At 42.5% G+C, this 27,324-nt stretch overlaps 1 protein-coding gene across 5 annotated transcripts in view; it reads right to left on the minus strand.

Annotated features, from left to right (window-relative positions):
• The window catches only part of ZNF827 (zinc finger protein 827), a 172,183-nt gene that overhangs the window by 127,930 nt on the left and 16,929 nt on the right, over window positions 1-27,324 (minus strand). For 4 of the 5 annotated variants that reach the window (XM_027599359.2, XM_027599358.2, XM_027599362.2 and 1 more), the window contains exons 2-3: window positions 12,736-13,791; window positions 3,524-3,696 (exon numbers count right to left, since the gene is read on the minus strand). In XM_027599359.2, the coding sequence (XP_027455160.1) occupies window positions 3,524-3,696; window positions 12,736-13,791 (1,229 nt within the window). Of the gene's footprint in view, window positions 1-3,523; window positions 3,697-12,735; window positions 13,792-27,324 lie in introns of those variants that run through there. The other variant, XM_027599360.2, reaches the window with a different exon arrangement.

Below are 27,324 nucleotides of genomic sequence, written 5' to 3' on the forward strand. Positions count from 1 at the left end.
TGATTCTCGAACTTGTCATTTTATGTGAGCTGCACCTTCCCAAAGGGGCGAGATGTCTCATTGGGCCTTTGAGAGAAGTATTCCCTATGTCCTACTGCTGAGTTTCTTCCCTTCTGTCCTGACAGAAAAGCACTTTCTGTGATGATTTTTAATCTCTTTAGCCTAACATTGGCTTTAAAACCCTTTGAAGTCCGCTAACGTGAAGAAACGCTTATCTAAAGTATATCATTCTCTCCAGGCCACACAGAGATATGCTGATGGACTGGTCATTTTGCAGCGAGAGCACCTAAGGGGTGGGAAATAGAAGGCACTGTTACATCATAAGGTCCATCTCCCAGTGGTGGTGGGATGAACAGGAGGAAGCTTTGGCACACACCTGCTCCACCCCCTTAGGGGACCAGGCTGGGCAGGGAAGGAGCCTCCTCAGAAGTCACAGGCCCTTAAGTGGCAGGCCCCAGACCAGCAGGACTCAGCGCTCTGACCCTTGCCCAGTTTCTTGCCATTACTTCACCACTGTGCTTTACTTTAACAGTCCCCACCTTTTCTGTTCCATCTTGGCTTATGAATTTCGTATTTAATTCCTATATGCTCACTCATCCAGGAAAGTTGTAAAAGACTTAATGGAAATCTAAGATAACCCTGAGGAAGCTGGAGGCATTTACAAGCTCCTTCCTCAGCTGCCCATAAAAACGCTGGCGAGATATACGGAGGAGGAAAAGGCGGGTTTAAAAAAAAAAAAAAATGTACAGTGCCCAGCACCTAGTGGGAACACAGTAAATACTGTCCTTGTTGAACAAATGAAGTAGAATCCCAATTCGTCTTAACTAAGTCGATAGCATCAATATGGAAGGATATCCCTTAGAATGACAATGGTTATTTCTGTGTGATGGGATCGAGGGTCAATTTTATATTCTTGCCATTTACCAGTTTTCCTAAATTGTCACCATTAGAGATTTATCATGAAAAGAAAAAGGCAATAAAATTTAGAATAATTTTTTATCCCACGTCATTACTCTATTTCCAAACGTAAACGCTAACTCCGAGAACTCTTGGATGAAAATGACCGAGTTAGCTGCATTTCCTGGGTGTGCTCTGTGCTGGGCACTGTATTCAGTTGCTTTATGTCCATTATCTCATTTAACCCTTATAACGACTCCAGACTCCAGGCGACAGATTGGATGATTATCTCCACGAGTGGAAATGAAGGCTGGGAGAGGTTAAATGATTCGCCCCAAGTCTCCCAGCTACTAAAAGTCGTGGTACTGAGATTCTAACTGAGGTCTTTCTGACCCCGCACTCAGTGTGAGATCTTAATCTATAGGTGACACTGCCCCCACTTCACAGGCTGGATTCGTTGTAGAAAATCCATTCATATTTTTAGTCCCTGGTGAATGCAGCAGAAGATGTCTAGTCACAAGACCACCACAACTCTACCCCTACGTAGACTGTGTTTACAAAATGTCTCAAAATTAGAGTACGTCCAATCAAAACAAAAGCATGGGTTCTTTAAAGAAAGAAAACGGCCCATCGGTGAGGTGGAGAACAGAGAAAAGAAAGAGTACACCATTTGATAAAATTAAACTTGCATGAGCCCTTCTCACACTTCCCTTATCAAAAGCTCAGAGTCGTAGCTCAACAGGTTAGGACACTATGAGTCTGAATAAAGTAGTAATTTCACACAACTGCTTTATTGTACCGGTTATTGATTTGTTCTGAAAGCATTCTGAGACCCCGCGACCCGCAAAGCCCTTGCAGCTCTCATCTGTAACACTGTCATGGCCGACCGTCTGTATCATCAAGGCACCCAACTCATCTCCCTGTAGTTTCAGGGTCAGTACTTCCTGCTATTGAAAACCCAGCTTTTTTTTTTTTCCATGGGTTTATAAATAGGTTGTTTTATGTGACCCTGAGCTGAAACCAAGCTTACAAGGTGTCAGGCTAGATGCAAGTTTTCTGCTCACTGAAGCTTTAAATTTGCCAGACCTGATTTCTAAACACAGCGTAGGACACAGGAACGAAAACAAATTTTAGTTTTAAAGGCATTCCTTTTGAAGTCTCACCCTGCTAATGAAATCCACTTTGCAGGTATAAAATACGAGATTTTGCTTTGGGAAGAGGTGATAGAGGATGAGGAGGGGAATGGAAAAACTAAGTAGGCTCAGTAAAATCCAACCAACCAGAACTCCTGGTGTTCAATGGATTCTGAAGATGAAGGGCAAGCTAATCCCAGGAGAAAAAGGCAAATGACAGAATACAAATTACATCATGGATTTAATTTTTCTTTTTAATCTTCTAAGCTATCACCTAAAATCAGGAGAGGTTCTGTCTGAGCACACTTTTTTAAAACTACAATTCTATACAGTCATCACTGATCTATTCAGACGGAGTAGACTACAAGGTTTTGAATAAAAGCAAATATCTTGATTATGTACATACACTACGCTTCTTATGGCAGGAAAGTAAAAACGTTATAAACAATGTCAACAGCCAAGCCGTACTGAAAATATCAATGGGAAAATAAAAGTGTTCAAAGACAGTTATCAAAATTAAGTGACTACTATTGAACATTTCTGTGTCAGATAACTTTGCTAACATTATCTCCTAAAATACTCATGACAATGCTTCCAGATAAACATTATCATTCTCATTGAACAGATGAGAAAATTGAGAGCCCAAAGTTCATTTGCTCAAGGCCACTTAGCTAGTAAGTTGCACAATAATATTTAAATGCAGGTCTATCAAATTCAAGAGCCCATGCTCTTTTGATCTCGTGATTTTCTTCCTTGGATTTCAGAGAAAACCTTTATTAGTAATGGGGTCTGCCAGAAAGATTTCGAGATGACTAAGTTTTCTCCATCTCACGTAAGAGTGAAACAGAGTTGTTTTTAATAAGACACTGAAAACAACGTCCTTAAATGTTTGGTAGCTGTGATCCTGGGAGTTAGGACAGCACACACACACAGACAGCCTTGGGAGGACCCAGTCTTGTCAGGAATAGCCCCTCAAGCCTCACACAGGGCGAAAGCTAGAGCCCAGGTGTCTTTCAAGGTCCTCACACCTCCTATAAGGAGTCTCTGGGTGTTCCTGTGGGTTTGTCAGCTGGAGAGCAAAGCAACAGCAGAAGAGGGTAGACCCCTCTCTGGGGCACGGGTCCAGCAGCCTGTCCTGCACTGGTCTTTCCTGCTCCTTGCTCTTCCCTAAGTCTTCCTCCCAGTGTCCCAGACACGCATTGCCATGCAAGGCCAAGGTAGGCTGCTGCTCCCCAATAGGAAAGGGCCCTACATTACGTCTATTGTTTGGATACCAAAGCTTCTCTTTGCCTTTAAAAAGGACGGGAGTAGCATTAAAAAGGAGACCCTTCACCACATGCTTCATCGGGCACCCGACCTCGAGACAGTGAGCACTACATTCCGTAGGATCCACCGATGGCCCCTCTCCTGCCTCGAAGCCTCCTGCACTCGACCGTGTGCAAGAGCTCAGGCTGTGCCTGCCTCTCTGGGAGGCCCGTCCGCAGGTGGCTTACCTTCATGTGGGATTTGAGATTGTCCTTGCGAGCACAGCGGAATGGACAGAGAGGACACTGATGACTTTTTAAACCTGTGTGAATCACCATGTGCCGCTTCCAGTAACTCTTCCTTTTGATAACCAAACCACATATCGGACACTGGAAAGGCTTTCCGCTTTCCTCTTCTGAAGCTTGGAAGAGGGAGAAAGAAAGAAAAATTGAGGAAAACAAAAAGGTACACTGCATCCAGCACTAATTCACATGCATTGCCATGTAAAGAGCACTAAAAATGATCTGGTGTTTTCCCTGGGCAATTCCAAGACTTTATCCACCAGGAAGTTTTATCACTGCTTTTCTTCAAGTAGAAACCCACGTTCATCTCATTACTTCCATGTGGGTTCCATCTTTCAAAATCTGACCATGCTGCCATGTGACGGTCTTACTTTCAAAGGCCATCCCACACCTAGGAAGGTGTCTGCAAAGGGGCTTTGCCTGGCCTGGTCTAGTTCAGCCCAGAAAAGCCTGACTTCAGGGGCTTTGTTTCCTGAAGGAAACCTCCAGACTTGAGGCCATATTTGAATTCCTAAACTTAGAAAACAGCAAGAAATAAAGGCAAATCAAATGGGACAGGGAATGATGCACTGCACCACACTGAAAACCAAACAGCCATCATAAGCCTCATAAACCAAACTCCAACGGAGACAAATTTTAGGATCCCTCTGTTGACTTGTTTAGTTACGTCTTGAGCAAACGCTACTGCCAATTTGGCCATCAAGGGCTCTTAAGGTCAGGGTTTTTCACCCACTTATTTCTGTCCCTCTGGTTGTCACTAACAAGATCCATTGCCTTCTTCTGCCCTGGGCCCCACCACCCACCCACTTGGGGAAGAGCTACAACAAGGCAGTCACAAGTGCTTCAATTTTTCAGGAAAGCAAACAAACCAACTACTTCCCCCAAGGAAAGCTAAGATAACTCTCTCCTCCTCCATTCCCACAGGAAAGGGTCTCCGCTGTGACACTGTGTTGCTACCCTCTGGTTCATCAATTTCTATTGCTCAGTGCCACACTAGCTTCTGCAATTGGGGGATACAGTAAATCAAAACAAGTAGGGTTGAAGACTCAGACTTTCCTTCCTTCATCATGAGGGATCAGAAATATTTCCAGACTGATTAAATAAGTCGTAATACACTCATAAAAAAATATATATGAAGCCATTTTTAAAAATGAACTAGATCTATAGATGCTGACATAGAAACACACCCAAGATATTAGAGTTAGTGGATAAAGCAAGATAGGAACCTATATTTAGGCAGATTCTATTTTTGTTTTCTAAAAAAATGAGAATCAATTGTTGCTAATACAGTGAGGTGACAGGCTGATAGAAAACTTTATAAAGGATGGATCAAGCTGACAACACTTAATGCCACTCATTAAGTTTAACATCACTGTAAAGGGGACAGACATCGTGGGCCTTCTGATAAGCCACCTATGAAATTTTTTGTATTCCTGTATTCCTAGGAATACAAAAAATTTAATCAAGACTCTATATAACTAGAAGTTTACCAGAAATACAGGTGGTTAAAATAGCAACAACAGAGTAAACCCACATGCCCAGGGGACAGAATCAGCCAAATCCAGAATGTGGGAAATTCTACAGGACAGATGACAGTCTCTTCAAGGAAATGGCGCTAGGGAAAGGGACGTGGTTATGGAGACATATCAAGCCAATACAAGGTGTGAAGCTGATTTTGATCCTGACACGAACAAAGCAATTATGAAAAGACACTTCCGAGATAACTGAAGGAATACTGATTGTAACCCAGGTGTTCCACAAAATCATGAAACCATCGTTGATCCCGTTTGATGTGATAATAGTTACTGTGGTTATTATCTTTTAAAGTTCTTCTCTTTTGGAGATAATATACATGGTAATACAGGCAAATGGATAGAGGTCTGGGATTTGCTTTTAAATGCTTGAGCAAAAAAAGACAGAGTAGAAAGAACGGGATGAGTAAATGAAACAAAAAATGATATCCTTTTATTTGTATGAAAATGGTCCGGAAGCATACCCAAGAAACCATTAAGCAGTTACCTTTGAAGAACTGGGGATTAAAAGGAAGGGGTCAGAGAGGGAAACTTTTGTTTTTATTTTATATTCTTCTATACTCACTGGATTTTTTAATGTGCACATTACTTTTATAATTTTAAAAGGATATATTCTCATGTGTAAACTTTAAAATCATCTTATTATTTATTCATCGAGTCAACTGAGTCTCTATATGCAAAGGAGCACTTATCATGGATCACACCAGAAGGGTTCTGGAATACACTTAGGGCATTCCAAAAATTCTGTTTTACTATGACAGGTATAATAAGCAATATTGGTTACCCTAAACAAGCAACCTGAAAAAGAATCTGCTAAAAATATACCTTCAAGTCTGGAAATTCTACTTGTGATGTTTCCGTCCCAAGCATTTCCTTTTCTGATTGGGGGATGGGGTGGGATGGAGGGTTCTTTCGCTCAAGGACAAACACACTTTGTAGAGGCCTATAAACATTTTTTTTTTTTTTTTAATTAACCTGCCTTTAGCTTTCCTGCTGTTTTTTGTTGATTGCTTTTGCTGACCTGGAGTCCTACCCCTAATTTGGCCTCTCATTTTCTATCCTTCATTGTCGTTTCTTCCACTCTGGTATCTTGATCACAAAGACTACACATTGAACAATAGATCTGAGGGAAAAAGCTGAACCAGGCCTCTAGGTGAGATTATTGTCATAAACCAGAGGGGGGAAAATGATAATGATGTCTCTTTGGGGTTATAAGAACATCAAAATAGTAAGAAAGACATACACAAACAGGCTGCCCCTAATCCCCATTTTCAACCTGCAAACTGCCTAATTTTACAGAATTGTCTGGGAGAGGACAGAAAAACGGAGATGTCCTCCACTAATCTGAGGTTTCATGGCACATCACAGGAAGGCAATAAAAAGGCATTAACTGACAAAAGGAACATGGCCAGCGCCCCCCGGACACCCCACTTTGCTTAATGTGACCAATATCTTATTTTTCTGACAACCCCCCCCCCGCCCTCTAGTGTGTATTACAGAGCACACTACATTAAATCCTGCATATTAGCATTTCATGTAAATCTATTTTATTTTGGAGCTATTCTTCCTTTGTTTTAATTAATACCAAAAGACACACGAATCATGTACAAATTAGGGTGTCCTTGCATTGACTGGGAAAAGAATTAGAATACTCATAATGAAGAGAAACTAACAGCAAGATATGTGTCGAAGCACTACACTATTATAACTGTTTGAAAATTTTAACTGATCACAGCAGGAACGGAAGAAGACAGAAGCCAAATGCTAAAAATAACCATAATACAATGATCGATTTTCAAAGTTGGCCATTAATCTCTCCTGGTACATCTGCATTTTTATTTATTAAACATTTTTTGGTATTTTAGTAGGATGCCCTCCCTGTCTAAGGGAGGACGTAAGGATGTATTCTAGTTTGCATGCCAAACTATTTTCAAGGAACTGACAGCTGTAAATTTCACTCAAATTTAGAGCCTAAGGAAATATGACCACTTCCTCAGACTGAACCACACATTCTTAAGGCAATAGGATTGAAATGTTCATTATTTCACCTAGTTTACAACTGTCTGATAAACAATTTCCCCCAAATAGATCACTATCTGGTTAATATCACCACAAACAAAACTAAATCCCACCAAATGCTAACAGACCCAGTGGCATGGATAGTTGCTACTTTGCTTCTTTGGAGAATATACATTCTCCTCACAGACAACAGTATTATTGGAATAAGAGAGATAATAAATGTGTGTAAAATGCCTGTCACACAGTAAATGAAAGCTACTGGTAGTAGCTGTTGCAATAATAGTAGTGCTGATAGGCTCTAGTCGTACCTTCCAAAGCTCTCACAGGAGAGCAGATGTAAATTTAAACAACTGACATCACATAAATACGGAGCTCAGGGCCTGGCCCAAAATGGTGGTTTGTCACAGGAGCCTGGAGAAAATAAAGGAGCAGGAGTCCACTGTGCTACTCAGGTAGAGTCCAGCTCAGACTAGGCACAACTCTGATGGTCAAATTCAGCTCAGCAGGGAAAAGAGAGAGGTGGAAAGACAGAAGGGGAGGAAGGGGGCGGGAGGGGGGATTGGCTGGGGCAAGGCTAGAGGACCTGTGTGTCTCCAGCACCCAGACAGTGCTGGGTATGATGTGCAATTCAATAAATCTGTGTTGGACTGTAATGAGAGTAATTGGAAAGGGCTTGGTCAAGAGAGTATCAAAAAGTGAAATGAGTGCTGGAAATGGAAGAAAAGGGTACAGGAAGCTGCCAGCAAGTCCCAGTGGATGCAGTGTCAGCCCAAGAGTGCATGCTTTTCACATAGCACACCGATACATGTCTCAAATGAATGGGTGTGGAGAGATGTTCATGTACTTACATCTCACCTATTTCCAAAATGAATTTGGAGCAGCTGATATTTAAAATGCAGGCAGTATGACTACACCATTAGTAAGGTACAATGGAAAATGTTTAGACTATTTACAATGGACAAGATCTACCCAAGGCAGAGATAATCTTGTGGGAGGTTGGAAGGCGAATTTTAAGAAGCAAGATACTTAATTCAAAAAATAGGGAAAAAAAATTATGTTTGTTTTGAGTTGACAGACAGAGTTCAAGAATAAGAAAGGAAAAGCAAGGAATCTTAATACAGGAAGGACTCTTGGAGATCATTCCCAACTAGCTCAGTTTATAGATGAGGAAGCTGAACTAAGGTGTAGGCTTAAAATCCCTCTGCTAGTTAGTGGCAGAATTGGGATTAGAGCCAATATCTTCACTTCTGGTTTGGTCTTCTACCCTGCTGTTATATATAAATCCATAAAACAATAACAACACATATCACTGCGGGGGGGGGCGGGGAAGTCACGGAGGCTTTCATTAACTTACTTGCTTGAACTCAAGGTAGGAATTTTTAAAACCAATGTAACTGTTTTGTAGGCCTTGAAATTAAACTTTCTCTTATTAGATCCTATGTAGCAATTCGCAGAAAATCGAGCTAATTTGCAAGTCCTCTGCAGGTAGTATCTGCATATACACCTTACCATACACATCAAAGGAATTCAAGATGCCAGGTGACCCTGGGTATGCATAACCCTCATCACCAACTCCACTCCAGGCCTATCAACCCACCAGTGCACATCTGTGTAGGATAACCCATCCTCCTTCCAAACAAGATATAGGGAATTAATATCTTTTAATAGAATTTCATGGGCATGTCTCTCAAATGCTATTTCAGGGTGTAAAAAACTATGGATTAGCAATGGATATCACTGGATTTATCTGTTGTTATTGACTTTGATGTTATTAATGCATATTTTAATGATTGCTAAGTATTCAATAAAACTAAAGTTTTCGATAGCTGTATATCTAGACTAGAGGCAGTCTAAGTTTAAATCGCTGGGAAAATAGAACTGAGGTCAGTGACAGAGAGTTCTGAATCTTGATTAAAAAGTGAATTTTCTAAACAAGTTCCTGTCTTGTGATCATTCCCAGATTATGGCTCTAGTAACCATGGACCTAACGGGAGTAGAGGAGGAGGTTACCTCACTTTCTGGACTTTCTACGGCTTTGCAATAAATTTTAATAGCATCACGTAAATATGAAGGAAAACAGTACCCAGAAAACTTCTCTCTCTATTGACCCAGGAAATATTCTTAGCCTTCAGTTGTATGACACCAGCTTGCTTCTAAGCATATCTAAATTTTACTCAGTAAAATAAGATGTTTCAGAGACCCTCTCTCTTGAAACTCTCCTTGTTATTTCTTTTAACTAGGAGCCTGGCATCCTGGGAATCTTGGTGGCCGTTTACAAGAAACTTTGTCTTTAAAATAAAAACCATTTATTTTATTCTGAGAGGCAACAAACAGTAGCTTCAAAGAGAATTGAGTCAATGTGTGACATTTATCTTTATAGCAAACGGACATAATCTTCTCTCTCTCACATCCCCTTTCAGAGGAACAGTGTGGCATGTGCTGGGGCGCGGGGTCACATGAAAGAAACCTCCTCCTCAAGTGTCACGTCTCTCTTGCAGGGGGGAAAGGCTACTGAGTGGTGGACTCTTTAAAGGAATTAAATACACCATGACCTGGCAACAACTGAATCCTGTTCAAAAAGGAGGAATAAGGTCAGACCTAAAAGACACTTTTTTTTTTCCCCATGGTTTGGACTTCCCTTGACCTAAAGAAGGTCAGAGAAATGCTGGTGTCTAAATTACTCAATACAGGATTGGCTTTTCGAGCACATATCTCTTTGTAACTCCAGAATCCACTTTCTGTGCCCTTTTTGCAACATTTTGGGAAACAGCTTTAAAATGTAAGCCCTGCTTGAAATCAGGATGGTGTGTTGTTATTTTTAAGGATCTTTTTTGCAAATTATTATTTGTTTATTTAAATGATTAGGTGACAGACACCCTTTCTCTGCTGCAAGAAGCCACCCTACCTATCTATTTCGAATTCAACGAAGATTTCTTTCTAAGGCAAAGGAAAAAAACAGTAAAGAGAGAGATGTTTAGAAACATGGGTGCCAGCTCTCACCACATTCTCATAATACTTTCTCGGTAAAGCCAAATTACATCTGAATCTAGCCCTGGGTTGCCCTGAAACCAACAGTATAGTGTGTACAAAGGGAAGGGGGGCAGATGGAGAAGACCCACCTTTCCTTCCACTCCTCAGATTCAAAAATCGGTAACAGCCACCAAATCATCTCTCCACGATATGAAGATAAATAACAGAATGGAAATAGTCCATCAACTTCTCCTTAACCCATCATCTAGCTAGCACATTTTGAAGCTAACATTCGCTTTAACTGAGAAGTACAAAGAGCCACCCTACTCCCTACTAACAACCCACGTGGTCAGACACAGAACTGGAATTTAGGATGTGTCCACATGGATACATGGAACATTTTTGGGGGGACTATGTCAAGAGCCCTCGTGTTTGTCCTCACAGCGCTCTTCCCGCGTGTGTGAGCTTTACAAAATGAGTGACTCGTCAGTGGAGCTGCTTCACCAACTCTGGGATGGTGCCCAGAGGCACATGGAGAACAGGGGTACCAGTCAGCCAGCAGGGGGTTGCAGAGACGCAATCCAGAAAGTTCCTTTCTCCCCTCTTTCAATCTGATCATTTTGAACACTTGTCGATTAAAATATATAAGGGTTTCGGCAGTAGAAGAAATTCAGTAAAAAGAAAAGAAAAAAATGATTGTTGATAGGTCTCCATGTAAAATCCTGCTGAGAAGCTCGTTGAGATGTTGGCATGAATTAAGTGCATTTAAACCAGAAAGGGAAGATGCCTTTTCCTTTGGGTATATATCCTACAACAAAACAGGCAGAAAGTCTCCCGTGCACCGGAAGTTCATGACCTCTTTAACATCTTTACATACATCTAAGCACTTGAGTGAAAAAAAAAAAATTATACTTCACCGATACTGCTCGTTATACCCAAGACACTTCACAATGATCAAGCTGCTATGATTTGCCTTCAGGAGCCACAGTTTTATCAGTTACCTCTTTCCGAGTCTTCAGACAGCTAACATTGATTATTAATTTTGTATAAGCTCTTCCAAGTAACTAATGTCCGGATGGATTTATAGTGTAAACACCATAAATACATTCATTCAATAACCAGATACGGAGAATATTTATAAAATTACATGTTATATACAGCCATACCTCTCTTTCTGCTGCTACCCTTAAATGAAACTTCTCTAAATGAGGAGTGATTTATTCCATTGCAAAATTACCCAGCTCCCTTTGCTCTCCTCCTGGTTTCCTAATTTTAGCCATTTCTCTCTTTATTTCACCAGATGGCAGGTAAGAACTGAGGAGACATGAAACTCAGAATTGATAAACATTTCAGGATTTTTATGGACACTTCAGAAACTCTGTAGTGAATGGTCTGGATCACGCACAGTCATAAAAGTTCCAGATATCCATTCTCCTAGTTCTATTCTGCTGTTTACACAAATTTTTAAAATAATTAGAATTAGTCCATATAGGCCACTCAGCAATTTAAATGGAAATTTGTCATAAGTGCATCAAATTGATGCTAGCTGCGATCGTTCAATTATTTGCCATTCTAAGCACTCTTCATCAATGTGGCTGCAAATAATCAAGAGTTGGCTAGACACACACGACGGCAGTGTTTATACTGATGAGGACACACATAGCCTACTTCCTGTTCCAATCTGACAGGATATCCTCAGGAGACATCTGAAGCTCCATACATCCATCCCAGTACCATGAATTTATCATACACACAATTTAAAAACAAACCAGTACAAGAAGTGATGCTTCCACCGTGAGAACACAAGTGACTAAATTTCTCCCTCAGATGAGTAACTTGTGAATGTCAAGGCTCCGTAAGACAAGTGACTTCTCCTTTGGAAAGACTGCCCTCACAAGAAAAACTTATGATTCAAATTTTCCACATGCACATTCCTTCAGAATCTGATTGGATTTGAATTTTTTAAAAAAAGCATTTGCAGGAAATGCTTTGATTATGTCTGAATGACAATATTCTTTAGAGTTCTTATATGACAAGAAATTACAGAAGAACAGGATAAGTGGGAAAGGCTGAAATTCCACACACACACAAAAATAATAAAAATGCTAACATAAAAGTGTATAGTGTGATAAATTAGGGCAGAGTAGTTACTGTATACAAAAGTCCATTTGTGATGGGAGGCAGCAGGAGGGTGGGCTCTCCCTTGTCCACTGTTTCAAAAGCAGCGGGGTTTTTTCTCCCCCTATGTTCAGTGATGCCATGCACTCCATGACAGAGATGCTTTGATCTTCTCCCATTAAATATGTCTTGTATGGACCTAGCCTGCACTTGGTAAGAAAAAAAAAAAAAAAAAGATCATTTATATGAAAGGGAGGAGTACTGTACGTCTCTTAAGATTATTCATTACCTTTCAAAAATGAAGCTATTTGTGAAGTCTTTGTGTAATACATACATGAAAGCCCACTACACTGCTTACTTAAAGTATTTTCTTGTGCTCCTGCTTTTTTATTCCTGCCTCAGATCCGATGGGGAGCCCAACTGAATAAAGCAGTGAAGAAGACATGGCAATTTACAGTAAAAAAGAAAAAAAAAAAAACACAAAAATGTACATGATGACCGAAATAAAAGATTCCATACCTGAATTGGAGGGTTTAGAAACTCTTCCCTTAGGAACTGGGAGTAACAATAATTCCAAGGACTGTGGCGGTGGAGGGGGAGGCGGCGGGGGTGGCGGCGGCGGAGGCGGCGGGGTGACCTTTTCTTGCTTCTTCTCCGAAGGCGGTGGCGGTAGAGGGTCCTCAGGCACCAGTGACGATTTCTCAGCCAGAAGACTCCCAGCAGCCCTTGCTGCTACCTCTTTCAGGAGGGCGGCCGAGGAGGTCATGGAAGCCAGGGAAAGGAAAGAGCAGGCCGGAGGTGGGTGCTCCTGACCAGGAGTCAAGCTTCTCTCGCTGACTTTCTTGGATAAGGCTGCCAAGGTGGAACTGGCAGACTGCGAGCTAAAAGGGGAGGAAAAGGACTCAAATCGCATGGTCTCCTCAGTCCTGGTGAGAGATTTGTCCTGCAGAACAGCATTGGCTGCAGCTTTCAGTTTGAGGATGGCTGAATCCGGGGACAGGCCACAGGTGGTGGTTGAGGTGGACAACCACTTACCTTGATTCCATATAAAACGGTTACTTGGAGCGTACTGGTCATTCTGTTCCTGCTTCTCAGCCAGCTTCCTGGCAAGAACACTGAGCTGCTGGGCATGGTGGGACGGTGGCGAAAAGGAGAGATTCGAGCCCACGTTTACCGGGGACTCCACCCTGCCATTGGCCGTGGCTGTGGCGTCGAGTTTGAGGGAACCGGCCTCCAGCAGCCGCCTCAGGTTGCTGCTCAAGGGCTTCGTGGAGCCTGGGGGGTCATCTTCACACAAAGAAGACACGCCAGGGGAGAGGTGGTCTTGACACTGCAGCGAGTCTCGCAGGACCTCACCGTCAAGTCCCACCAGCTCCAAGGTGTGGCTGCTGGGGGTCGCACTTCCCAAGGAGGTGTCAGGGGAAGTGGACTGCTCCTGGATCCGGTCCTCCAGAGACAACTTATAGTTCTCCTGGACTTCTCCATAGGATGCTTCTGACGGAGTCTCTGAAGAGTTTCCATACCAGTGCTCTCCTTCACTGAGTTCTCCCTCAGCCTCTTCCAGCCTACTAACATCTGGGGGAAGTAAGAAGATCAGGTTTACTCCCCAGTGAGCACTGAGCAAGTCTGAAGACATTCAAATGGAGTTGTTGAACATGCTTCCTCTTCCCCTCCCCCCGCAACAACCACAAGAAAGACAGCAACAACCTTACTAGAATGTCAGGTGCTGAGTCAGACGGTCTTGGCATTAGCCTGAAAGAAGGTAAAATACTAAACAAGCAAAGGTAAAAACATACCCACCTACGAAACATATTCATCTTTCTATAATTATTCCAGACAAGCTGAAATGGCGGGGGGGGGGGGGGGGAGAAAAATGCATCTGTAAAAAAGTAACTGCATGAAGAGACCGTTATTCTCAGTGGTGGGGGAAATGGAAAGAAGCTTTGCTCCCTTGTTAAAAAAAAACAAAAACAAAAAAACCCAGCATGATATCTTTAGTGTCGCATCACAATTAGAGAGGCGGCCTGGCAGGGTGGGAAAATGTTGTCTGTGAGGCACAAGACAGTGGGAAGCTGCTTCCCCACTTTCTGATTCCATGACCTCAGGCAAGTCGCTTAGCTGGCGTGATAGAAGATGCAACTGATTTTTTTGAAAAGTTCATCCAAAAATGTAAATAATACCTGCTGTTATATATTACAACTTCACCCAGTTGTTAGGAAGATTAAATCGTAAGAAGCGTGTGACTGTGATTTGCAGACAGTCAAGTTCTATACAAAAGTCAGACCTCATTAGCAAACACTATTCACATAACTGATTCCCTAAACTGATGACGTCTCCCATGTTATACATGCTACTTCCTTGAGAGTCGTGGATTCCAATTACCAACATGCTTGCCATCCTGACACAGGCAATGATTAGGGATTTGTTCCCTCACTCTACTGAGAGTCCCCTTTAATGATTTGCCATCCATTAATTTATCTATCCACCACTACCAGTCTAACTGCCCCCCAAGCACTGCTCAGTTGGGACTCCTTGCCATCCAAGAGCACCCATGAGCTCTGTCATTTTTCCACCTTTGCTCAAGATAGTCCTTCTATCAGGAATGTCTTTCTTTCCCCCAGAAAACCTGACTGTCTATTTATCCTTCAACTTCCTACCTAAAAAGTTTCTTCCTTGTGATTCTCCCTGGAACTCTCAAAATTAATCTTTCCTTCTCATTCATTCATTCACTTATTCAACAAATAATTGTGAAGTACCTGCAGCATGCCAGGCATTGTTCTAGATCATTCTAGATTGAACCACACTGAACAAAACAAAGATCCAGCCTTCTTGAAGCTTACATCCCAGTGGAGGAAGATAGATGTCACACAAAACTTAAAAACTAGTAAGTCATAGAGTAAGCCAGAGGGTGATAAGTGCTACGGAAAAAGATACACAGCAGGACAAGGAGGTTTGGGGGGTAACGGTAGGAGGTGAGTTTCAATCTTAAACAGGGTGGTCAGAATGGGGCTTCACAGAGGTGGTGACATCTGAGCAAAGATGGAAGAAGTGAGCAGTTGTTCAGGCAGCTACCTCTGGGAGAACGTTCCGGGCAGAGGGAGTCTCTGTAAAATCCCTGATGTGGGAACATGCCTGGTGTGTTTGTGATGCAGCAAGGAGGCCAGTGTGGGCTGAGTGGAAAGAGTAAGGGTCAAAGCAGGCAAAGCAGGAGGAGAGGAAGTCAGAGAAATAACGTGAGAGAGGGAGTGGGGGGAGAGCGAGGGTGGCTGGGAGTGTGTGGTGAGGCAGCGAGGCTATGCAGACCCGCACAAGGCTGTAAACTGTTGAAAGGTCTTTTGCATCTGGTGAAATTGGGAACTACGGAGGGCTTTGATATGATGTAGCTTACATTTTCAAAGGACTCTTCTGGCTGCTGTGTGGAAAAGAGGCTGCAGACACAAGGGTGGGAGCAGGGAGACCAGATATGAGGCTGGAACCCAGGTGAAGGATGACAGTGTGAAGTTCAGCTCAAGGTGACTGCCGGCAGCGAGAAGCGGCCAGATTCTGTGCATCTTCTGAATGCAGAGCCCACATTCTTGTGTTTTGTTTCTATTGATTACATATCACTCTCAATTACCTGTCTACTATCGGTGTATCTTCTAAAAGGTAAGTAAGTGGTGGTATTCCTTGGAGGCAGGGAATGGAGTTTTATCATCCACATGTCCCCCACTGTGCCTAGCACAATGCCTGGACCCCAGCAGAGTTCAGTGATGTTTAGGGACTGAGCCCAAACTCCCCATTGTGTCAAGTTTTGCTATATAACATGCTGTTTCTTTTCTGAATAGAAATAGCTAGAACTAGTAATGCCTGAGCTACAAGCTAATACATTGATCTTCCCATGCTATTTAGAGAAGAAATGTCACAAATGACAAATTCTCTTTCACTGAGCTAAAGTTCTGCAACTCCTTCCTGAGATTCTTTATTAAATTATCAAGAAAATGTAAAATATCAAATGGAATTTGCTGAAAAAAGGCAGATAAAATTGAATTTTCTCTGTTAAAAACAGTCTGGTTCCTTGTGATTTGCCACATTTCCTTCTTCCCACTCGATTTCAACATTTTTCATCTTTGCTCAAACCGGTAGGACCCTGAACTACTTATCTCCCCAATGGCTTCTCGAAGAGATGCTTTTTACCAAACACCAAGCCGTCAACATCAATTTCAACAACAGGGCTAATTTTAAGTTCCTTTGGCAAACCACCTTTCCTGATTTCAGTTTAACTATCTCATCCTTCAGAAAAATCACATGGCAACTATCCTGTAAATAGTAAGAAAAGTAAAAGATTTAAAAATCACTACAGTAAGAGCAGGTGACTAGCTCCTCAAAGAGTCTCTTTCTCTGATCTTTATTGACACTAAATGAACATAGGAAAATAAAGGATTCAAAAGTAAATACTTTCAGCTTACATTCCTGTCATACAAGAAAAGCTCTAGATAGTCAAGACTGGTCTAGAACCAATGTGATAAGTGTCAGAGAACAGGGTACATAAAACCGGGGTTTTCAGAACCAAAAAAAAAAAATCATAACGACTTGGCCAGGCTTGTCATTTCACTGAGACTATTAAACACTCTGAGGGACTACCTGCTGGGATCAAAGACACACAGCTACCTACTGCTAATGTCTGAACCAAGAACCCAAATCTCACAACACCCGGCCAGTGCTTCTCTGCACTCCCCCACTGCCCCATCTGCCAGATGCCCTCTGAATGGCAACTTCTAGTGAACTTGGAGCAGCAGCCCTCCCACCCCCAGCAGTCATCCATCCTTCCCCTGTCTGGAAACAGAAAGAAGCGAGAGAATTCTCAGAGATAAGGACAGTATTCACTCTTTATCTTGAGATACACCATGAAGAGGTAAGTATCCATTATTCCCATACTCTAATCTCTCCATTCCCTCCCTGCAGCTTCTTTGTTGCAGTGGTCAAATACTGACTGAAATGCCTCAAGAATTCAGCACATCTACTGGCAAAGCCCCAAATGCAAAGCTCAATTTCCTACCCCCTGGACAGCCTCAGTGAGCAAGAATATTCCCCCTCCCAACGTGCTCAGGTGGAGCTGAGTGCGTCAAAACACTAAAGTCGTCCATTCAGGCTCTAATCCTATCAAGCCGCGATAAGGAGATCCAAACGTTCTTGAATGATACAAACAGCTGATATCTGCATCTAGAGCAACTTTCCCAACCCTGCCAAACAGCAGCCCCAAACATGCCAACGGAAGCATTTCTTAAAAACAGACCAGTTGACGTCCTCTAAAATACCTGGATGTTTCTCAACCATCCAATCCTCGGTCCTTTGCAGACACGGCCGAGATAACACTCTCTTCTGGAACGCAAGAAAACTCGGGTCCGTAAAGAATATTTTTAAACTCCTAACACTCTATTAATTGCTTTTCTGAAGACGCTGCTACTACAATTGAGGCTATTCAAGTAATAAATCACCAAATAATGTTAATGCATGGCCTAGGAGGAGCCAGACCAGAAACCCGAGGAGAACCACTTTTGAAATTATTCCGGCACCACCTGAGGTCAAGCGGAAAGGGGGGGAAAGCTTTCAGAGAAATGAATGCAAGAGAAGTGGAGACTTGCAGAGGTTGCCGCACCGTCCTAAGAATCTCAAACAAATAACGCTGTTCTTACAGCAGCCGCAAGGCTTTTCCCTCCCACAAATACGAATTCTCTTCCCCCTGCTGGGCGGCTCTGTACTTCACATTCGATTTCAAGCAGGAGACGTCCTTGAAGGCTGCACTGGTCCAGTTACCGGGAGCTCCGCTTCAGCGGGGTGGGCAGGGACCCCCTAGCACCTTCGGCACTACATTCTGAGGAAAGATGGTCTCATTGGAGAAGCTCAAAACAAAGCATTCCTGCAATCGAGGGGATTACTTTGTTGGCCACCACAAACTTTCCCAGGACAAGCTGGGCTTGACTTTGGACTCTCTTTCACCATTCGAGAAGCCCCTGGTCAGCGAGACAGCTCCACGTTCCTGCCTGTCCCCAGCGCCGAATCATGGCCCCCGCACCGCAGAACGCCCCACACGCCGCCGCCGTCCCGGAAACGCTTCCTGCGCACACCGACTGTGCGGTTCACAGCTTTCCCAACTCAGGCTCCGGGGGAAGCCTCTCAACGGCCAATGTAAATAACTTCCTTCTAAATACATTATTTTTAACCTCCAGAATAGGAAGCTATTTCCATTGCTAACTTTACAACAACCTATGTCTCTGACAGCCAGGTTCACACTCATTCCTGTCAATTTTACACAACAGTCTGTTTGGGTGTTTTTCACTTTAAATCATAAACTCAAAGAATTAAGAATAGAAATGGTACAATTACAGAATGAAATTATGCTGAATAAATTATGTTTCCATGTGGTGAATATTTCTCCTTTGGGGAAAACAAAACAAAATTCCACTACCTAACACATTTATTTATAATTCAGTTCTCAAGCAGAAAATCAGTAACTCGATATCCACAGCTCTTGCTGCGTTTTTGTTTTTTTTTCCCCCCAAATCACTTCCTTTTCGGTTTGACAGTTTTAATCAGATGCATTTAATTGGACAAATACTCAACTCAGAAGATCCTCGATCAGAGATAGGAAGCGAAAAGAGGGAGAAAAAAAAAACGCAAGAAAGAGATACCTATTAATTTTCATGCCTTTTGGCTGAGGTTCAAGTAAGTAGAGATGGAAATCTAAAAGCCCCGTTTCTAAAGCTACCCACAACCCATCCCACCAGTCGGTCCACCGTGAATCTAACCAGCAGGGTTTGAGGAGAACAAGGTTTAAATTCTTAGGACTCGCCTGGGATGGCGTTGACTCATCGTCCGTCCTCTGGCAGTCAACACCTTCTTGTGACAACAGGTGTGTTCATTGACCTACCAACTAACTGTCTGGCTCATTTACACCTAAAATTCTTCCAAGTGCCCTTCCTTTGCAGCTAGCACACATGGATAGCTAAGTATCTATATTTAATTTTAAGGTCACGCATCTCTATCGGTATTAACCACTTGTATCTGTAATACCTACTTTAAATCGTACAACCAACTCTTCCATGCAATTTTATACAAAAGCGGTGTGTAAAAAAAGTGATTTGAGGAGCTCTGTATAGAAGCTATGAGCAAAACCAATGCTAATAATTGACTTAATCTGACAAACATTTCCTGAGCATTTACTATGGTTCAGGGAGCTGTTCTCTGCGACAGGGAGCCTCAGGATGTAGCAGTCTCTTGCCCAACGGCTTGTAATCATCAGGGAGCGAGGGTTGCCCAAGCATCCGAAGCACAATGGCTGGTGCCGTCACAAAGCGTCTGAGAAAGACCTGTGTATGCATAAATGAATTCCAATGGTGCAGATGGCTTTGGAAATGGACCTCGAAGGGATGAAGATGATTTTAACAGGTGACACTGGAAATTCACGTATTGGAGGGCTTGCTCTTCCGAATCTATCAAACAGGAAATAGCCCTGTCATGGAGCAAGCTAATATTCACATGACATATGTTAGTGAAACTAACCTCATGAAACGGTTTTTACATTCTTAATTCTTCACATTTAAAAACCAGACCATCTACTGATTTGTTAAAGGGCAGATTTTACCAATTTTCTTACCATACCCGCTCGTTCTGAAATCAGACCATTAGATTATGAATGCCTGAGGTGCGACCATGAGTTGGTCATTGCTTGCTCGATGATCTGCCCAGAGTAGGGCATTAGGTCCCCTGTGGTTGTAGTGATTACTAGGACTGCATGAAGCAACAAGTAAGGCTCTCAGCCCCTATACCAAAGCCAGAGAGGCGCACAATGAAGGTAGCAGCTGAGAGGACGTCAACGCACCATCAGGGCTCTCTCTCTTGTTGCTTCTCATCTCTTCTCAGAGCTTAACCTCCTCCTCTCAGGCCACCTTCCCCTGGAGGCCCAAAACCTGGCTGTACAGGTTCTGGGTTTTTACTCTCAACCACGTACCACCTAGAGAAAGGTCTTTTCCCTTGGATGAGCCTGCTGGAGGTCAGGTTCCGCTCTCTCCGGACTTAACACTAAAGCCAGAGGGTGGGTTCTATGATTGGCTTAATGTGAGTCACAGAAGAAAGAAGAGGGAAGAAGCACCAGGAACACAAGAACGATGCCCTCTGTATTGTTTAATAAAGGTTTGGCAAGCTGCACATCAGGCTGTTCTGAACCAATTTGATGATTTTAAGCATAAAACATAGCCTCATTTAGGCTGGTCCTACCTGCCAATTTTTAAATTGTCCCTTTGAAGCCTGAAAGCCTCAGCACATCCCCCACACTAAGAGACCTCTCAAGGATTCGGGGCTCCAAGGCCACGGTGTGAGTGAAACACACGGGTGGGCAATCGGCCCCCAGGCCAGAACCTCAGGGATCACAATTAGCGAAATATCGCAACGCCCAGGGTACCCAACCTGTCAGCAGGGCCAGGAGAAAAACTTAAGAACAGCTAGTTATTTAAAACTGCCAGGGTGGAAAAGACAACCAGACTCCTGTCACCAGTCCAGCTGGGGAAAAGGTGCCGTGAGGGCACAGGGGAAACGGGAGGAAGTCTGGAGAGGATAAGAGTCCGCAGACTGAGATAGCACCGAGAGGCCCTCTGGGTCAAGACGCACACTTTGCACCCAACAGTATTTTCCAAGTATTGTTGTAAATGTCCCCGAGCAAAACAAAGGTAACACAAATGAACACATCACTCCTTATCTTCAAAGGGAGTTGCCAACAGTATCTGAGCCGGTTTCAGTATCCTTACATAAAGTTGCCAGATCTTCCAGTGACCGAGGAGCTACCCAACCTCAAACTGCCCATCTCTTGGGGCACCTGAGTGGCTCAGTCGGTTAAGCATCTGCCTTCGGCTCAGTTCATGATCCCAGGATCCTGGGATCAAGTCCCATGTCAGGGTCCTTGCTCAGGGGGAGCCTGCTTCTCCCTCTGCCTGCCACTCCCCCTGCTTGTGCTTGCTCGTCCTCTCTCGCTCTCTCTCTGACAAATAAATAAATAAGATCTTCAAAAAAAGAACAAAAAACAAAAACTGCCCATCTCAACACAAATGGCAACTCCTCCATCCCTATGACTGCTTCGAGCAAAAAGCCCCCGAAGCCAGCCTTGACTCTTCCCTTTCTCTTATACCCCTCATCAAATTCGTTTGCAGATTCTGTTGGTTCTGCCTTCCATATACACCCCAAATCTTGCCACTTCTCACCATGTCTACCATTCCCACCCTGATATACAGCACTGCCATCCCTCACCTGGACTATGGCAGTAGCCTTCCAGTTGGCCTCCTTACTTCCTATTCTTGCCCCACTCTGCTCAGCCAGCAGCCGCAGTAAGCTTTTAGAAATCTCTATCACACTGCAGGACCCTCATCCTCAAAGCCTCCAAAATGGCTTCTCATGGTTCTCAGAATAACATCTAAAACCCTTACCTTGCCCTCAGGGTCCTACATAATCTGTATCCCTCTGACTTCATCTCCTACTGTTCTGCCTTGCTAATAAATAATAAATAAATAACAAAATTTCCCCCGAATAGCCACAGGGTTGACTCCTTTACTTCCTCAGGTCTCCCCTCCAACATCACTGTCTATTAGAATAAAAGCTCCACAAGAGACAGTTTTGTTTGCTGCTGTAAGCCCAGCACTTAGAATGGTATGGAGCACAGAGCAGGTGCTCAGTTATTATTTGTCAAACGTATGAATGAGAAAGAAGAATGCACTTAACCATCAGAAAGGCAGCACTTGTCAGTACTGGAAACGAGAATGATTTTCAAAATTACAAATGATAATCCTGTTTTTCTCACATGAGTCAAACATGAAATAGGGAAAAGAGTGTGTTTTTGCAAACTTTTCCACCAGTCTCCCTAGCGGCCAAGAAAAGAGCCCAGGGGAACGAGGGACCCAAGCTGAAGCCCCCTCCAGGAAGCCCCCAATTTCTTTTGACTCTTGGCTTAACATTTCAAGTGAATCCCGCGTTCTACTCTATGCTATAGCCACGCTTGTTCTTACTAAATACTACGGGCGGGTGTGTCTTACAAGCCACTGAGGACAATTTCTTCTCTGCAGGGATGCACCACGTTTCTCCGGATTCCCACCTGCTCTGGAGAAACATGTACCCTATGGAGGGAAGCAAGGATCTATGAAAAGTATCTAGCACAGTGTCAAGAGCTCAGTAAAGGGTGGCTATCTTTGCTACTATTATCACTAACAGAAAACAGAGAGTACTAGTCCTGTTGCCCTCACTTCAGAAAGAAAAGCTAAATCACAGAAGGTAACTTCCCTGGACTGCACCATGGATCTGGAAGAGACTCAGAACTGTAACTCTATTTGCTAAATTTGAATTTTGTGTCTGAATTGGAGATGGAAAAGCCTTGGAAATTTATCTTAGTCAATATGGTTAGTCTCTAGGCAGAGGCCTAGAAAGATCCAGTGATTAGCCCATGGTCCCATGGTTGATTTACTAACATAGACAGGACTTGAGCTCAGATGTCTCACTACAAAGGCCAGTACTTTTACTACTAAATCATGGTATAATCATCATGAAGTGAACGAGTGAATTCTAGAACCAGCTGTGGAACACAGGAGCCTCCCAACAAACATCTGTTGAATGAACGAACAATCATGCATAAAGCACTAAAAATATACAGGGTGCTTTATTAAAGATGCTTTAATATTCATCAGCAAATGTTATTCTCACAATGATTTTATGTGGTAGACCGTAGTCTCTTCATTTTACAGACCAGGAAACCAAGATTCCACAGGTTAATGGCTTACCCAACATACACACTTAATGAGTGACAAAGCAAGGTTCAAACCCAAATCTTCAGGAAATCTAAGAGTACAAGTAGCTTGACAAAAAAGTAATTTTTCAGGTGACCAAAAAGTACCACAGTACCTTCAAATCATCACCATTTTAAGTTTTATTTTGATGGGATTTCAAAATATATACACCCTCAGAGCTGAGTCCCTTCCTTCTAAATGTGTGGCTCTTTGTCTGTCATAGCTGTAATAACAATCACCCAGCTTATTAACAATGTGTGCAAACTAAGGATGAAAACCTGGTGTCATGCCTTGAATTGTGCCCCTGGGAAAAAATGGTGAAGTCCAACCCCCAGGACCTGTGACTGTGACCTTATTTGGAAAGATGGCCTTTGCAGATGATCAAGTTAAGATGAGGTCATTAGAGTGGACCCTAATCCCCTATGACTGGTGTCCTTATAAAAAAGGGAAATATGGACACAGAGACAGACATGCACGCAGGGAAGACTGGAGTGACACTGTCACAGCCAAGGAAGAGAAAGGCCTGGAACAGATCCTTCCGGTGTCTTCCTTGTGTCTCTGCCGGCACCTTGACCTGGGACTTCTGGCTTCTAGAACAGTAAGACAATAAATTTCTGTAGCCACCCAGTTCATGATACTTTGTTACGGCAGCCCCTGAAAACTAATATATAGGTAAGCCTGAATGAAGGCCTGAAACTTTTTTTTTTTTTCTGGATTTGCTCACCTCCGGATTCTAAACTGTAGCCTTGGTTAGTGCTGTAGTTTTTATCCAAGCTGGTTATTACCGCACAAAACTGACCACCCTGCTGCTCAGCGTGGAGTCCTCTGAGGCTGCAAGGACGGTGAGCAGACTGTTAAGTTATTTTTACCTACCTCTACATGTTAACCAAATTTTGTTCAAAGGAAAGATTTTGAGAAAGACATTAGGTAAGAGAAGGCTTCTGTTACTAGAGCTACTTCAAAATCTCCAGACAAAAAAATACACTCATCACCACCTATGTTGTGGCAAATTAGTAAGAAAGGGATAGTTCAAAATACAGCATGAATCCACTGGCCAAAAGGCCAACCTGGAGACCAAAACACTACTGGTTAGTCCACGGATTGATTCCTTTGCTCCTTCACCCTTGCGTGCACCTCCATGTTACAAAAAGCATATAGAATCTGTCCCCTCAAGCAATCAGAAGTAAATTTACCATGGCTACCATGGCGTTATCAGAAAAATTGTCTGTTAAGGCTGATAAATTGGTCGATTATCTGCTTCCTTGACTTTTATTTCCTCTTGTATAAATGTTTTCATCCCGACATTACCAATACCTGTTATAAGATGAACAATATATTACCAAACTACTGAAATCACCAGGAAATTCTTAATAGATCAAAAAAGAACTTAACTACAAAAAAAGCCCTAATAACATAATAATGCACTCTGTCGTCTATGAACAGCACTCTATAGAGAGATAAATGGCTACTTATTGAAATCTTAGCTTATACATAAAATGATACATTTCTTCCCCTGCACATTTGCCAAGCGTTGACATCACGTACCTTGTAATGAAACAGATTATGCTCATAATCATTCTGCCTGCCAAAGGAAAATTTCACACAGTAAGTCCTTTATTTACTAAAAATATGTGTCTATACTGGAAGAAAATGGGCCTTCGGGGATGAGAGATTTACCAAAGGAGAGGACATAAATTGCTTTTTATTTAGTGCATAAGTACATATAAAACAAAAGCTATAGAGAAAGCAGCCTCCAACACCCACCCTGCCCCGTTCCCACCACATTTTCGCAAAAGGATATTGGGGTAATGAACTGGGAGTTTTTTGTGTTTTTTTTTTTTTTTTTAGTTAACCACACGAATCCATGACACTGATGACAATGACAACCCTAACTCAATTAACTTTGAACACTGATTTAGGCCAACAATTTTAACCTTTACTCTGACCAGGCTTTGTGCTACAGCTGCTATCAAGTGGTCAAATGTATTCTTATCTGTTACCTCCTTTTATTTTCCTGCCCACCTCCTGGCACACACACAAGAAGTGAATGATGCCAAAGACAATGAAAACAACAAATATCACAACCAACCAACACACCGGAGCAATTCCAAGGGTCCCCTGTAGCTAGATGACCCTCAGCTCAACAGCTGGGAGTCCTATGGTTTCACCCACTTAATTCTCTTTGACGACTCCCAGGGGTGGGAGCTTTCCACAGGCATGTCCACTTGGGGTTTCACCAAGAAACCTTCCCTAGATCTTTCACTTGAAAGACCTGGCACTGCTTTCTAGCTGTCTATCCCCACGAGCCATATTCCAACATCCATTCCTCTTCCCAACAAAGCTCGGATGCTTCCAGAAATGCATCGAGTAGTAAGGATGAGGTTAGGAAATGTGCTCTACTGATCCTTCCTTCAAACAGAGGCTCACTGAACATTATATCCAAAAGTAATGATGTATTATATGCTGGCTAATTGAATTTAAATTTAAAAAATGAAAAAAAATAATTCAAAAAATAACAACAACAAAAGAAAAAAAGACAAAAACAAAACAGAGGCTCAACTCCAAGGTAGAGGCTCAACTCCAAGGTAGAGGCTCAAGACAATAAAAATCCCTCTGGCATGCATAAGGATGGCCCCGAAGTGACCAGGAGGAATTCACATCACTCATACTCTTGTTCCTCTTGTTCTGAACTTTTTTGGGGGGGTCTATAAAATGCACTAATTTTGTATTTAAATGTGCACACCACTTCCTTTTCATACAATTGTAGGCAGCCCTCGGGCTGCAATGTTTCCTGCATGTTTGAAGAACTTAGTTAACTAGCCTATTCTCCACCAAAACCTGGTATTTGAAAAGAAGGATGAAAATGTGTTGGGCGATTTAAAGAAGTTCATTTGAGGAATACAAGTTTGAAAAGCTTTTAGTTAAATACACTCAACTAATCAGGCTTTGTTTTTAAATCTACATATTTTGAAGTTAGAGAAAGCCAAATTCCTTTGGTATTTCCATGTTACTGTCAGCAGTAGAGAATCCAATAAAGCAGGGTCGGCAATCTTTTTCTGAGAACGGACAGACAGCAAATATTTTAGGCTTTATAGGGCACGTATGGTCTCTGTCCTATATTCTTTGTTTTTTGTTGTTGCTTATTTTTTGTCTTAATCATTGTTTTAAAAAATGTAAGAACCATTCTTAGCTCAAGGGGCTGCACAAAAACAGGTCAGAGTTTGACCCCCACTCGAAAGAATAGGTACTTTACTTTTTCTTTATAATAAAAGCAGAACGGTGCTTAAAACAATATTGGGCATTCTGATACATAGCGACAAGCTTCATTATCATCTTAATCCAACCACCTCTGTGAGTCACTGAGCACCTCTGTGTCTCAGTTTCTTCACTATAATATGAGGGGTAAGAACAGATCAGTGATTTATAAACCATACTGTCAACAAACTCGAGAACTCCAGGAAGAGCATGGTACCATGGATCAACCCCTACCTCCCACCTTAGCACACATTTAAGCAGCACAACCTGGCTTTGCTCTTATCTGTATACTGGGGCTCCCCTTAAAGACAAGGGTTCCGCTGTTGTTGTTTTTTTTTAAGTTTTGAAAAATACTGTATTAAATGATCTCAGGTATTCTCCTGCTGTTAATCCTCTATGAATCCATTATTGGATAATCAATCCTTTTCAAGTCATTTTATTAAGAAGTGTCAGGTAGATAGGAAATTATTTAAAATCCTTTGTTGAAGTATTTAAAGGCAAAGAAACAAGAACAAGAGAGCTCTTCTAAGGGTCCAACTGTACTTTTTTAGATTTGTGGAAATCCACCAGATAGCCCTACCAGAATGTTCCAGAGTCCCGCAGATCAGGACTTCAGGAAAAGCAGAATGGTTTAGCAGTGGAAAGAGCTCGGAGTTCAGACTCGGAGACCTGGATTCCCGTCTGAATTTGGAACTTACCAGCTATATAACTCCTCGTGTTTAATTAACAAAAACAGGAAAGCCTAGTAAATGCTAACCCATAGAGCAGGTGTTAGGAATATGGAGATGAACCAGATAGATGTGGAACGTTCTGCCTCCCATCACTCCATCCCTCATCTGTAAAGCTGGGTAATAACACATATTCCCTCTCTTGTACCTCGTGGTCCTGCAGAGATGGAAAAGCATTTGTGAACTGCAAAGCACAGACAACATTAAACTAGCAAACTACGGTTTCTCCTCCTTTTAAGTACATAAAATAAATGCAACTTCAAGAATTCACCAAATTAATAAAATAAGGCCACGATAGGTTTTGCAGAGCAAAACACCATTTCTAG

This window comes from Zalophus californianus, chromosome 2 (assembly GCF_009762305.2).
Source record: "Zalophus californianus isolate mZalCal1 chromosome 2, mZalCal1.pri.v2, whole genome shotgun sequence".
In the NCBI taxonomy this organism is placed as follows: domain Eukaryota; kingdom Metazoa; phylum Chordata; class Mammalia; order Carnivora; family Otariidae; genus Zalophus; species Zalophus californianus.